The 13,829-nt window shown below is 36.6% G+C and overlaps 1 protein-coding gene and 1 pseudogene across 1 annotated transcript; both read left to right on the top strand.

Annotated features, from left to right (window-relative positions):
- The first annotated feature begins 4,706 nt into the window (after window positions 1–4,706).
- Window positions 4,707–7,064, top strand: LOC122599652 (plastid-lipid-associated protein 6, chloroplastic-like). The gene is made up of 4 exons (XM_043772197.1): window positions 4,707–5,066; window positions 5,504–5,740; window positions 6,102–6,228; window positions 6,707–7,064. The coding sequence occupies exons 1-4, from the start codon at window positions 4,806–4,808 to the stop codon at window positions 6,919–6,921; spliced, it is 840 nt and encodes a 279-aa protein (XP_043628132.1). The 5' UTR covers window positions 4,707–4,805; the 3' UTR covers window positions 6,922–7,064.
- A 90-nt stretch (window positions 7,065–7,154) lies between these two features.
- Window positions 7,155–12,437, top strand: LOC122601418 (annotated as a pseudogene).
- Window positions 12,438–13,829: the final 1,392 nt, after the last annotated feature.

Genomic DNA, 13,829 nt, shown 5'->3' with positions numbered 1-13,829 from the left:
TAGCAGAATCGTCTTTGTTCTCAGCAGCGTTCACCTCTCCAGAATCTTTCGTATCAGCAACCTCAACCTCTTCATCCGACTCAGAATCAGTGTCATATACCTGAGTAGAAGATTCCAAGTTCGAGCTTTGAGCATTTTCATACAGATGCTCATCACTGTGGTAAACTGAGGTGTCCAAGAAATCCTCAACAGAATCTGCTATTTGAGCCATATCATCAACTATTTCGGCCAAATAAGCATTATTAGTCTCATCCTGTGGAAGATTTCAGACATAAGAACCATCAGGTTGAGCAGCTACGATAGCCTTGTCATTGCTATTTCCAGTAGTATCTTCAGTCAACAAGAGAGCTCTACTTGCATTCTGATTAAAAGGACGATTACCACCTCTATCTTGACGGGTAGGGGTAATGTTGACATCTCTCTTTGGTCGTTGACATTCTTTGGCAAAATGTCCAAAGCCATCGCAATTATAGCACTTAACCTTTGACTTGTCAAAGCCCTGAGTACCCCCAATAAGCTGTCGACCTGTTCGCTGCATAAACCTTTGCACTCTCCTAGTGATCATCGCCAAATTCCATTTCAGATCCATTTCTACAACATCATCTGGATCTATTTGGTCATAATCTTCATCAATGAGTGCTGGATCCGTGATCCTCCCAGCAACAAAAGCTTCATGTGCAGCACACATTGCAGCAAAGACATTCATCCTTCCCTCAGCAGATTTCATATCCATAGGCATAAACTTGTAACCAGCAGAAGTAGATGAAATGTTACCAAACGACATATTTCCAGGCTTGGCATTCTCATTTGTCTTTCGAGCCTTGAAACCAGCATCAGAAGCCATGAAACCTGCAGAATCATCTCCATCCATAATACAATTAGGACCTTCTTTCGTGCCAGAAGAACCAACTCCAGAAAAGAATGCATTAATATCAGCTGTAGGATTCTTCATAGTGGCATGATAAAGAGATGGATCTTGTGTGAAGTTGTCTTGGAGATCCTTTGCCTTATCCTTCATTTCTCTGTTTCTTAATGTGGATATAACACCATCTATACGAAGAGATGCATAATCAGCTCTTTCTTGCAATCCATGACGAAATTCTTTATAAGCTTTCGGCAGACCATCCAAGAATTTATCCACTATCTCAGTAGGAGTATACTTAAGATCAAAATAGGCTAACTCAGCAAGAAGATGTTGAAATCTCAAGATAAGATCCTCAACTAGTTCGTTCTTGGTAGCATTAAAGCAATCAAATTGTTTCTTAAGCATCTTAACTCGATTTTGCTTCAATAATGGATCACCTTCACAGTGAGCTTCAATAGCATCGAACAGTTGCTTGGAAGTCTTGTACTCCTGTTTAGGAAACAAGTGCACTAATTCTTGAGGAATGCACATTCTAAGAGTAGAAAGAGCCTTAACTTCAACAGCATACAAGGATTTTTCTTCACCTTTTAATTCTCCTACTTTGTAATTAGTTGTAACACCGTTTACAGTAAGAGTTGGCCATTCATATCCTTCAGTGATCATAATCCACATATTCAAATCTTCTCGTTGAATATAATCTTCAAATCGACCTCTCCACGCCCAGAAGTCAGCCAATGAAACTAACTTCGGTGGAGAATTAGTACGTCCAACGAGATGATCATGATAGACAAGAGAATTCAGGTATTGAGCAACAGCAGTGTTGGTTGACGAGGAAGCCATTTCGGAATTTTTTGCACTGAACGAAGATAGATCTTAAATTCGTTTGAATGAGAGAAACGAAGATAGGATTAACTTCGTTTGCAGGAGAAAACGAAGATAGAATTATCTTCGTTTGAAGGAAAGAACGAAGATAAAGCAAAATCCGTAAGGTGAGAGTAACGAAGATAACTTGAAATTCGTTTGAAGGAACTTAACGAAAATAAAGCTAAAATGTTGGAAGAACTCGAAACGAAGATGAGGTTAATTTCGTTTGCTAAATTCGTTTGAGAAAACGAAGTTAGCGACAGTAAGGGTGTCGGGAGGTTGATTTTCAGAGAAAAGAATCAAACAAAACGATCTCGAACCTTCGATAAGAAATCGATTGGCTCTGATACCACTTGTGAGTCCCTCGATAGCTATAGATCGCTCTCGAGATCGTCTATGATTATGTCGTGAGTGCGGAATCCTCACGAGATAACTAGTTTGATTAGTAAATTGGTATATCGCTAATTATCAAATAAATAATCAGCCGTATTGTCTATCTTCGTTTCTATAAGCTATAGAACGAACTTAGGTCTCTGGAGTACTTGTATGTCGAACGTCTTTAATCTTAGGGTATTCGTTCGTATATATATGTTTCAGGTCGAACTGGGCTTGCTGGGCTTTGTTCTTACGAACTTAGCTGCCAGCCCATCTAACGAAGTTAATCTTCGTTTGTACCAAACGAATTTTATCTTCGTTTGCCTCTAACGAAGATATACTTTATCTTCGTTAGATGTAATACTTGGTTATATTCCTAAGTGTTTCATCTTAAGGAATCCTAACACATATTATGTTTGTACTTGTATATCACACAACAAACATCATACATAACACATATATATATATACAACTCCAAAACATGTAATCGATCATTACCAAAACATAAAGTCCATAATCTATCAATTACATATATAGATACGACATAAATTAACATAATGTCTCAATCTAAACAACATATTAAATCTAAGTTGCTGTTGTCACATCAACGTGCATCAACAGGGTTTGGTACGTATTTGGTCCCCAGGCATTTGTCCCGTAGGCGTTTAAGTTTGGTCCCCCAGCATGATAGTATTGCTCATATCCTTGGTTATAAATGCCTGGATTATTTAAATAATGCTGGCTATAGCCCTGACCTGTGTTTGCCGCTTGAGACCCTGTATTTTGGTAGTGTGGTCCTGGAACTTGGCCCGGCATTTGGAACCCTTGCTGAAATTGACCCTGGGGAAAACCTGCCTGCACTTGTGGTGTGGCCTGGTTCGCTTGTGGTCCGTAGGTTTGATTATTGCTTTGCGTGTGTGGACCTTGGGTATGATTTTGCGCTCCTGCCATGTTAGGCGCCTAGGTGTTGACTGAGAAACCTTGGTTTATTTGCCCCTGGGGGTTTTGCTGGTATCCTGCCGCAATTGGCCTTTGACCCTCATTCTGAAAGTTCTGGGCAGATGCTCCGTGGTTGTAATATCCTGGGGTATTCATACCCTGTGTGTGGCCTTGTGGCACTGAATTTGTTGTGTACTGGAGGATATTAGTAAGCTGCGTGTAGTGAACATACCCAGGTACACCAGATTGCTACCCTGGTGTGATGTAGCTAGGTGGTGGGCGAATGTTGTTTGTCAGCCCAGGATTTTGTATTCCCTGGGGATGTTTTGGGTATTCTGGCCACCCTGATTCTGTGAGTTTGACCCTAGGTTGCTTTGTTCCTGGGTGTTCGACCCTTGGTTGGTTTGTTCCTGGGTGTTTGACCCTGGGTTGGTTTGTTCCTGGGTGTTTGACTCTGGGTTGGTTTGTTCCTGGGTGTCGCCCTGTGACCCTAGGTTGCTTTGATTGTTGGTTTGTTCCGGGGATCGATTGGTTGCCTACGCCTTCCGTTTGGCGGCGTGTCACCATCATATTCGTCGTACGCTTCATCAAAATTGATTGCTCTTCCTGTTAATACCCCTGCATCTTGGAGACGTCGTAGGGTGTTCAGGATGCTTTGATGATTCTGTCGTATGTATGCTTCATCGATCAGAGGCTGAGCCGGTGTAGAGGCGTGTGTTGCCCCTGCTGAGGAAGGTGTTATTGGCGTACCTCCCTGATTCCGGTTCAGATCTATGCTTTCTTTGCCGAAACCAGGTGGCGACCTATTTTCGTCGTTCATTTTCTAGGTTTAGGATTTGGGAAAAATTTTTTTTTGTGGGTTTTGCTATTTGGAGAGCGTCCCACGGATGACGCTAATTGTTTGTGCAGCCAATTCGGTAACCTAGAACGGGGAAATGCGGGTGAATGTGGTTGTTATTTGGCGGTTCCCTTCCGGTAAGTCAAAGCCTCTTGTACGCCGAGTATGTGTGTGTGATTCTGAGTTGATTTGGTCATCCTTCCCCCTATTTATAGGGGGTTCGTGACTTTTTCTCCAAGTAGGGTTTTTGGTGTAGAGCATATTACTTCTGAGAATAAAGAATTTGATATTATCTCCTTTCCTAAAATATAGGATTCTTGATAAGCATAAATCATTTCCTTGTTTACCGAAATTGAAGCTTATCTTTTAGACGTATCATGCGTGCCTATGTCTGGGTGGGTACGTCATCAATAACTATTCAACAAAAAGACATAGTTGTTAATTTGTTATGAACACTAAAAAAAAATCTAGCCTTGTGTCTATCAAAAGTAGAGAGAATTATTTTAGATTATACCAAAAATATAAAGAATGAACCCTTGATAAATGAATGTATATAACGAATAGAAGGAGTTTGTCTAAAGCTCCAACCACTTGATCGGTCTAAAAGAAAAGGAAAACAATCAAACTCAATATTAAAAGTTATCGTGAGATTTTGAACAAGTTTGAAGTGAAAAAAACAGTCGAATAAATCATGAGATATTGTCGACATATTAAACTTTAGTAAAGAAAAGAAAAAAAAAAGTACCCGGTACTACGTGGATGTTTTTAAAAAATAAAAATGAGTGGATGATTGAGGTTGAGGTTGAGGAAGGTCATCATTCTAGAATAGAATAGATACAGAATCTAAAACATATAGTCAGTTATTACTACTTGCGTTCCATCTATATATAGAAAAGAATTTAGCATAAACAATTTTTAAAACCAATGGCGTCTTTGATAATGCAATCATCTGTTATTCCAGCAGCCTTAAACAATCTTCGGACACAATCTTGTTGTTGCTTCCCACAACAAAGCAGTAGTAGTTCATTTGTTGTGAAACATAGACAGCATAAGAACATTAGAAGACCAATTATTTCCTTATCTGCTGTTGACGAAAAAGTTTCGGGTTCTGAACCATCATCATCATCCTTTGCAGCTGGGTTTCAGTTCCCCGATAGTATCAAGTCTTTGAAATTTAAGTTGTTGGTAAGTTTTAATAAATGTATTCATTATTATTGTTTCTTTCTTACTTATTTTAACTCTTCATTGTTTTGATTTATTATTATGATATAAGAAATTTCTTATGCAATCAAATCCCTCAAAATATCATGATTCCTTATTAATAAATGCTTCCAATGTGTCGGTACGGGTTAGAAAGTTAATGGGTTAATTAGGTAGAAAATCACGCAGTCTATATGTTATTACATAGAGCCTATATTACCAGTTTTTCCATTATTTTGATCGTTAATCATATTTAATACGAGTACATAAGTTATCCAAAAGAAATTAAAGACAAACGAGTGTTTGAAGGTCAACCTGCCCGTAGGACGTAGGTGCTGATAAGTGGGACGAACAGGCTCTCACCATTGAACCTTCAAAAAAGTATTTCATATCTTCTGATGTATTATGAACTGGTTTTGCAGAGTGCTGTATCCGGACTTAATAGAGGGCTTGTTGCAACCGAAGAAGATTTGGAAAAGGCAGATGCTGCAGCCAAAGAGATTGAAGCTGTTGGGGGTCCTGTTGATCTCTCAGCCGATCTCGACAAACTTCAAGGAAGATGGAAACTGATATACAGCAGTGCGTTCTCATCTCGTACTCTAGGTGGAAGTCGTCCAGGCCCTCCAACCGGAAGGCTACTTCCTATAACTCTTGGTCAGGTATCGTGTAACAACTCATTCCTCATTGATAAAAAGAAATGTAATACTCGTACTACGTAACAGCTGAGTAGGAGAGTTTATAATAATTGATCCCACATAAATATCAGATGAGAAGTTTAACGACTTATATATAAGCTATAAGTTTTGGGCTACTTTCTTTTTGACCAGCAAACAAAATCTTTTCATAACACCTTTGTCTTAAAGTGGATTGTGAAGCACAACCATTTGCTTGGGGTACAATTTGAATACTACCCGTCTAAAGACTTGTTAAGTAGGAGGCTTCTAATAGCTCTCACTGTCATTTCAAGTTTTCCCAAATGTTATTGGGCTTGCTGTAACTTGTACTGTGTTTATAAAACAGGTATTCCAACGTATCGATATCTTGAGCAAAGACTTTGATAACATAGTCGAGCTTGAACTTGGCGCGCCATGGCCTCTTCAACCAGTGGAAGTGACTGCTACTTTAGCCCATAAGTTTGAGATAATAGGTTCGTGTTCATCCTTTTGAATCATTTTCCTTGTGTCGATTTTCATTGACCATACATAGTGCTGACTGTATTAAGTTTTTAACAAGCTTAGATGGGTCAATTTGGGTTATGGCTATTTAATAAAAGGTCCAACGATTGAAATTTTAGAAACAGCTTATAAGGATATGGATCAAATGCTTTATATGTGTCACATGTCATCTCACGAGTACTTTCATGTTTACAACTTCCTAATTTCTTTTACAGTATGATTAAATTACTTTTTACCTGCTGTTTTTAAACCGTGCCTAAAACATGTAGTCTGTTCATGATTTCAAAGTTGGTTCCAGTGAGTCGCCAAAACCCGGCCCATTTTGACCTGCCCTCATATAACATCTTGTCACTAGAACAGTCATACCCATTTGACCTGTTACTCTACCCGTTTATATTCCACCTTTGAACTATATTGATACACACTTTGATAACTGTTTAATGTTCATAGGATCTAGCACTATAAGAATCATATTTGAGAAAACAACAGTAAAAACAACAGGAAGTTTATCACAGTTGCCACCTTTGGAAGTACCTCAACTGCCAGAACAATTTAGGCCGTCAACTAATAGAGGAAGTGGTGATTTTGATGTTACTTACCTTGATTCTGATATCCGCATTACAAGAGGAGATAGAGGTGAGCTTAGAGTGTTCGTGATCTCCTAAACTGTAATTTAAATGTCATTTGCTACATATGGTCATTTGTACATCATGATCTACAGGGTTCATATATAAGAGGATTTTTGGTATGATAATGTAACATAAAGTTGTTATAGATTCCTTTATGTTAAAATTTATTTAATTGACTACTAGCTCGACCGACATGTTCATTGTGCTCAATAAAATAGTTTTTGGCATATCACATCAATGCAACCAGAAATCCATGTAATATTTTCTTCATGCTCAATCCAGCATTTTTGCGGCACACCACATCACTGCAACTAGAACCTGAGCATATAGATACTGCAGTTGATGGGTCTTTGTTTCTGGTTTTGGAAGATCTTGTGTTTTCATCTCCTCGTTTCTTACTAGTTTTTCTCATTCACATTGGTTTCTTGTGCGGATGATTCTGACCCAAGAATTGAGTTCTTGACTCTCCTGGTTCGACTACCTTCATTTTTTGCAGATTCACTATTGCTGCTCCTGTTCTTTCTGGGCTTGTGATTGGGGAAGTCATTCCAATGAGACCCCCGCTTGGTTTGCTTTGACTTGTGTGGGCGGCAAGCAGTGGCAGATCCACTCACCCAAATTCTTTCATTTCACAACAAAAACTCCACAATAAGCACATTCTTATTACACTAGTAAAACAAAAATGTCTAATCAAAGGCTTACCTCTAGAGGCTAGCTCTAGTGTCACCAGATCGAGGCTTACCTCTCCCGTCACTTGGACAGGCTATTGTTAGAGCTGTGTGTACGCACGACAATTGCTTTTACAAACTACATAAATTATAAAGTTCATAAAGGAACTTGAATAACAAATTAAATCATATATACCACTTGCCATCAACATATGGTGTTTAAAATCTAAAATAGCTCATATTTTTAGTAAGATTAATTTTGGGTTGAGAGCCCAAATAGTACCTTGGGAGCCCAAATAGTATCTTGGGTTCTCACTAATCTTTGTAAATCTTATTTATATCTAATAGAAGTGACGTTTTTATAGTAATAATATATCAATAAATATGTCATTTATAGATAAAAATGATACTTATCGGCTATGGCATGCCTGAAACCGGAGTCCAGCAGGTTAAGCTATAGTCATTCAGCCCTTATCCCTGGGCCTTGAGAAACAAAAAAGTCCACTGCAACACTTCCACATCACTATCACACTTTGCATTACTATGGTGACTGCTTCTTTAACTACCTAGTACAACTTATACTCTTAGTAGTATCTTTGTTGTTGACTTCTTCTTGGTGAGTCGAATCATTTCTTTTTTGATCATATACATTTCATAAAAATAAAATGTCTTCTGCTACATTTGTTCACAACCAAGTCACAAGTTCATTCTCATCATCAAACTCGGGTTTTTTCGGTCAGAACAACTTCGATGTTGTTAGATATCTATCAATCTAGCTTCTTATACAATTTGATATTTGATGGGTAATGAAAATCAAAGATTCATCAATGGTTGACTTTTTTTTATTTCTTGTTAATGCAGAAGTATTGTAAGTGTTGAATCTTGTTATAAAAATGCTGACATTTGTAAATGTGTAGCTACTTCCCCTACTGAACCCACTGGTATTTTTACACTCTTTTTTTTTAGAAAAACATATATAGTAATTTGACAAATTTGTGATGGTTGGATGATTCTGCTCAAGTTTATTAAAAAATTAACTAGGTTCAAGTAGTGAAAGGGTCACTTTTATCTGATCCATGTTGAAGTTATACATTAGCCGACTGATCAATGACGTTCCAAGCCACTCCCACATCCAAAGGGAGGCTGGTGTGGCCAACATGGGTTGTCATTTTTTCTATATTAGTATTTAGTTTCACTACCAGTAGTCGGGTTCCCAATCTTTAATACAATGCTGGTAACCACTTTTACAACCTTTGGTAGTTTCTTCGGAGTTCTTCTTATTAAGGATATGGGTCACGATATTTTCTTGTTTTAGGGGTGTGTTTTTTTAGCATATTTGAGTCTTTCAAAGATGGGTTTGGTCACATTTGGGTCATTTTGCAAGCCGTGATCATGTTTGTAAAAATTATAACGTATCACAAATTTAACAGTTTTGATACATCTATTCAACATTTTCATATAAAACTCTTTTGAAGAAACTACCAATAAATGGAACAATAAAAAACTACATTGGTATTTTACTCAGAAAAAAACCCTGAAAATTATTACTGTATTTGACAGAATTGGAAAAAATGTTTTGTACTAAGTTTGTCTCATATATAGGAGGGAGCTCATATTTGATTTTAGCATACATTTACATAATCTCATTTAATTGGACTAGCTTTACATATTTTCTGTTGTTATATCATCAGCTTACAATACTAAAGTTTCCCGCAATGGGAACATTGCTAAACTTCAAGCTGGTTATCTCTTTCCAGAGGTTTGTAAGATCAATCTTTCATGTTACTTTTAATTTCAAATTTGTAGATTCAAAACGACAACACGCTTATTGTTTTGTTGTTATTTTGTATTTGAAGATGGGATTATAAACTTTATCATGTGTTTGAGTCACAGATTGGTAGAATGAAGGCTGCACATATGATGAAATATCCTGATGCACAAGTGATTAGCCTTGGCATTGGTGATACTACTGAGCCCATTCCAGAAGTCATTACTTCTGCAATGGCTAAGGTTAGATTACACTTTGTCCTTTGCTGTATTTTCCATCCCTTTATTTAACGTAGTTTTATTTTTTGTTAATGGAATTTCGTTGTACTGCTTGTCAGAGAGCACTCGGCTTATCGACTGTTGAGGGTTACAGTGGATTTGGAGCTGAACAAGGTGAAAAGGTATGCAGAATTTGATACTAATACTATTTTTTGTGCGATAAGGGATAGAACCTCCTAATGTTCATAGATCTGAGTCAAAATTCTATAGCTTTAGGGTAATGTGGCCCTATATCTACACTTTTTACTGATATTTTCTTCGGATCCAACAAAGTAGGCAACCTTTTAAAATGGACCCGTATAATTCCAAATTCTTGCAACAACCATTTATGACGACAGAAACCAATACTATGTTCTATTTCCCAGATAATTTTTGTATAATCCTATTTAACCCGGACATGAAAACTATATAACTATGATGACGGAAGCTGTAGTACTTCACAAATACGAATCATCAATATCAACTTAAAAATTCCATTTTATAGTCATACCCACATGGATAATTCCAGTAGCAGACATACCCTTGAAATCCATTAAGAACCAGTACTTCAAACTCCTATCAGGCTTGTGATGACGAATAATGCTCTACATACAAAATCCTCATAATAGCTTGCTAGCTGCAGCACATTGATAATTCGGTACCGTAGTAACTTTTTTAGTTGGAAAATTTATATGGAAAAAAACCACTCATAACACCCTTTTGTTCACATAAGCAGCTCAACTTCTATTTTTTTTTCTACATTGTGTGCTTCTATACCTTAAACACCCTCTAATAAGGTCTAACACCATTATTTGCAGTTATGATCTTAATGCAATCATGTAAAATTATTTTAGATTGGTGTAAGAAGTAAAAGAACTTTGGAAATGATTAGTATACTGTATAGATATTATTTCAAATTTATCACATGCTTGTGCTGGGACATTGAATTGGTTTGAACACCGATCATGTATCATACATTGACTGACGAAGTTACCTTGTTATAAAATACACTTTTAATTTATACGTTAGGAACTTAGAGCTCGACTTGCTTCAACGTTCTATGGAAACCTTGGAATAGAGGAAGATGATGTATTTGTATCTGATGGTGCAAAATCTGGCATTTCTCGCCTGCAGGTTTATTTTTGCTTTACAAGCCTTTTCGTGTTCTGTTCATGTGATCCTTCTTTTTGAACATGTATCACTAAAATCATCATGTAACAAATATTTTCCGTGTTGGTTCAATAGAAACTGCATATAACTTCTACTTATATTGATTATTTATGGCAGGTCTTATTTGGGTCTAATGTTACAATGGCGGTACGAAATCCATCATATCCGGTAACCACTTTGTAGTTGTGCATTAACTACTTTGCCCAAAGGTGGCACTTTCAACACATTTAGTTACAAAAGGTTGATTCGAATTATATTTTATCTCTAATGGGTCCAGTTGGGAAAAAAGAAGCAAAATTAGTTTCAAGTTAAACTGGTCACTCGGTTCTGCTGCCGTGCTTAAGTACAAAAGTGGAAACATGAGATAAAGAAAGGGTAGAACTTTGGCTAGTGAAAACCCAGTTGTATTGCAAGACCATTTACACTTGCACCTGATTTTTGCTCTTCACTTCCCTTTTCAGGCTTATACAGATTTAAGTATCATTATGGGTCAGACAGGACAGTTCCAAAAGGATGCTGAGAAATTCACAATTATTGAATACATGAAATGTTCTCCAGAGAATGATTTCTTTCCTGATTTATCTAAAGTTTCTCGAACAGACATCATATTTTTCTGTTCACCTAACAATCCGATGGGTTCTGCTGCATCGAATGAGCAGCTAGTTCAATTAGTAAACTTTGCCAAAGACAATGGTTCCATCTTAGTTTACGATTCATCATATGCCATGTATGTGTCAGGTGCACCCCTAAATCTATCTTTGAAATCCCTGGAGCCAAAGAGGTATAATCGAAGCCATCTATGTAAAGTTTTTTTTTTTTTTTTCCATTTTCTCATATAATTATTGGACTTCACTAAACCAATTCTACATATTGGGTTGTGGCAGGTTGCAATTGAAACATCGTCTTTTTCAAAGTATGCTGGATTTACAGGTGTACGTGTAGGTTGGACTATAATCCCGAAAGAACTCAAGTATTCAAATGGATTACCGGTGGCTAAGGATTTTTACCGTATTGTTTATACCGGCTTCAATGGGGCATCAAACATCGCCCAAGCTGGTGGCCTTGCATGCCTTTCTACAGAAGGTCTTAAGGTCAGTTTATGGCGGTAGCATTATCACTGCATCTTTTTATATTGCTTTATATCAGTAATGTGTTTCTATATATTGCAGGCTATGCACGAATTGATTGGGTTCTATAAGGAAAACACGCAGATAATAATGGATACATTTACTTCACTTGGGTTCAAAGTATATGGAGGAAAGCATTCCCCGTATGTGTGGGTTCAATTCCCGGGTCAAAGCTCATGGGACGTGTTCAATAAGATTCTTGAAAAGGCCCATGTGGTGACCACTCCTGGTAGTGAGTTCGGACCTGCAGGTGAAGAATTTGTCAGGTTCGGCTCCTTTGGCCACCGAAACAACGTGCTGGAAGCCTGTCGGAGATTCAAGGAGCTGTACAAGTAAGACGATGAACATTCAGACTACTGTCCTAGTTTTTTAGTTCTAAACCGTTCATTAAATCATTATTTGAAGCATTATTATTAATTTTGTAGCTCTAGAATCTCTAAAAATGTTTGACTTTTTTGGATCTTAAGATTATTTGACTTTCAAATGGTCATTGTACTGTGTGTATAGAAAGCTGAAAACAAGTACCATCTAAATATGTAATTGTATATATATATATATATTGTTACCGGTAATTGTAAATAAAATGAAATTACAACCATATATTATGGAGTGATAACGGTTTGAAGCATTATTTGAAGCATTATTATTAATCTTGTACGTTTAAATTAAGCCTTTTAATTAGGAGTTTGTTGAAAGTTTGTTAACTTGTATATAAGCATGTGCTTTTATCTCCAAGTTAAAAATATCTTATGGTTTACGTACATGCCTTATAATATGGAGTTTTTTAAAAGTTTGTTTAGATCTTTATAACCATGTGTTATTATCTTCATATTAAATTTAAAATATATTCTCATTTAAATTATTAATATCATTTTTCATTTTTCTCACTGAAGTAGAATTAAATAGATTTTTAGCACCACTTCTTTCGGTAACAAATCACTATATAAAGACATTTATGTGACATCTATTTCTACCATTTAATGTCATATATTATAAGCTTCACCAAATGTATATTTTGAAAAGAGATGTTGTCCACCAACAAATCAAATGCGGTAATCATAAAAAGGCTACGTCATTAATCAAGGTATAGTTTGTTCGAATCATTCTGACGGTATATATATATATATATATAATGTGACTAATGATCTACTACATTTTCAGGATGTTCTACAAACCAAAGTACAACAAGGAGAAGAAAACCTCAAAATTGGAAATAGGATGATCATAACGATCTGATGAGTGATGATTTAGATTACTCGTATGATATTAAACACCAACTTTCTCTATTGAATGACATATATATATTGTTCTTTTGAATTTAGATGATAATGTGTTCTCTCGTGACTCGTGAGATAATATAAACATGGATTTAAGTAAGCGACACGTACAACTTAAACAACAACTAAAATCCTATGTTTCAGCCATCTGCCATCTAATGAAGTTCTACAAAGACTATCTTCACGTGAAAGTCAAGAGTAGTGGTCTTGGTTTTTAGGTTGGTTAGCTAATTTCAGCATTGTTCAGTAGTGGTAGTTTTATACGCTCTCATTGTACGTTCTCATTGCTATTTATATCTATCTCTACTTTAGTTATATGTAATCACAAAAGCATTCAAATCAAACTGAGTGTGCCTACTTGTGTCTCTGTATTTGTGACAATACTTTATTGATCATTTCTTTAATTTGAATCTTGGAATGTTTTTCTTTTCTCTTTAATGTTTAATTTGCTCTATGGTTTAATTTAATCACTTGCTTTGGTATTGCAACAAGATCACATTTATTTGTTTTATTTTGTAGTGTTGGGTACTGTCAATAATCTACTAATCCTGAAAACAGATCTGAAAAACCAGGTTGAGCGAGAAACATTCAACCCATTAACTAATCAATCCGATTTTTTCAGGTTGTGTCCGGTTTGGCTTCTTATGTTATCAGGTCACCCCCAACCCGAATAATCC

The sequence above is a fragment of the Erigeron canadensis genome, chromosome 5 (genome assembly GCF_010389155.1).
Source record: "Erigeron canadensis isolate Cc75 chromosome 5, C_canadensis_v1, whole genome shotgun sequence".
Lineage (NCBI taxonomy): Eukaryota > Viridiplantae > Streptophyta > Magnoliopsida > Asterales > Asteraceae > Erigeron > Erigeron canadensis.
Note: the sequence above shows the minus strand (reverse complement) of the source record. Positions and strands in the feature narration are given on the sequence as shown.

Bases quoted from the DNA above. Each gene is read 5' to 3' on its own strand.
- LOC122599652 (XM_043772197.1), top strand. From the start codon at position 4,806: ATGGCGTCTTTGATAATGCAATCATCTGTTATTCCAGCAGCCTTAAAC. The intron at 5,741-6,101 runs GTATCGTGTAAC...TTTATAAAACAG, and splicing joins TTCCTATAACTCTTGGTCAG to GTATTCCAACGTATCGATAT. The intron at 6,229-6,706 runs GTTCGTGTTCAT...TAATGTTCATAG, and splicing joins CCATAAGTTTGAGATAATAG to GATCTAGCACTATAAGAATC.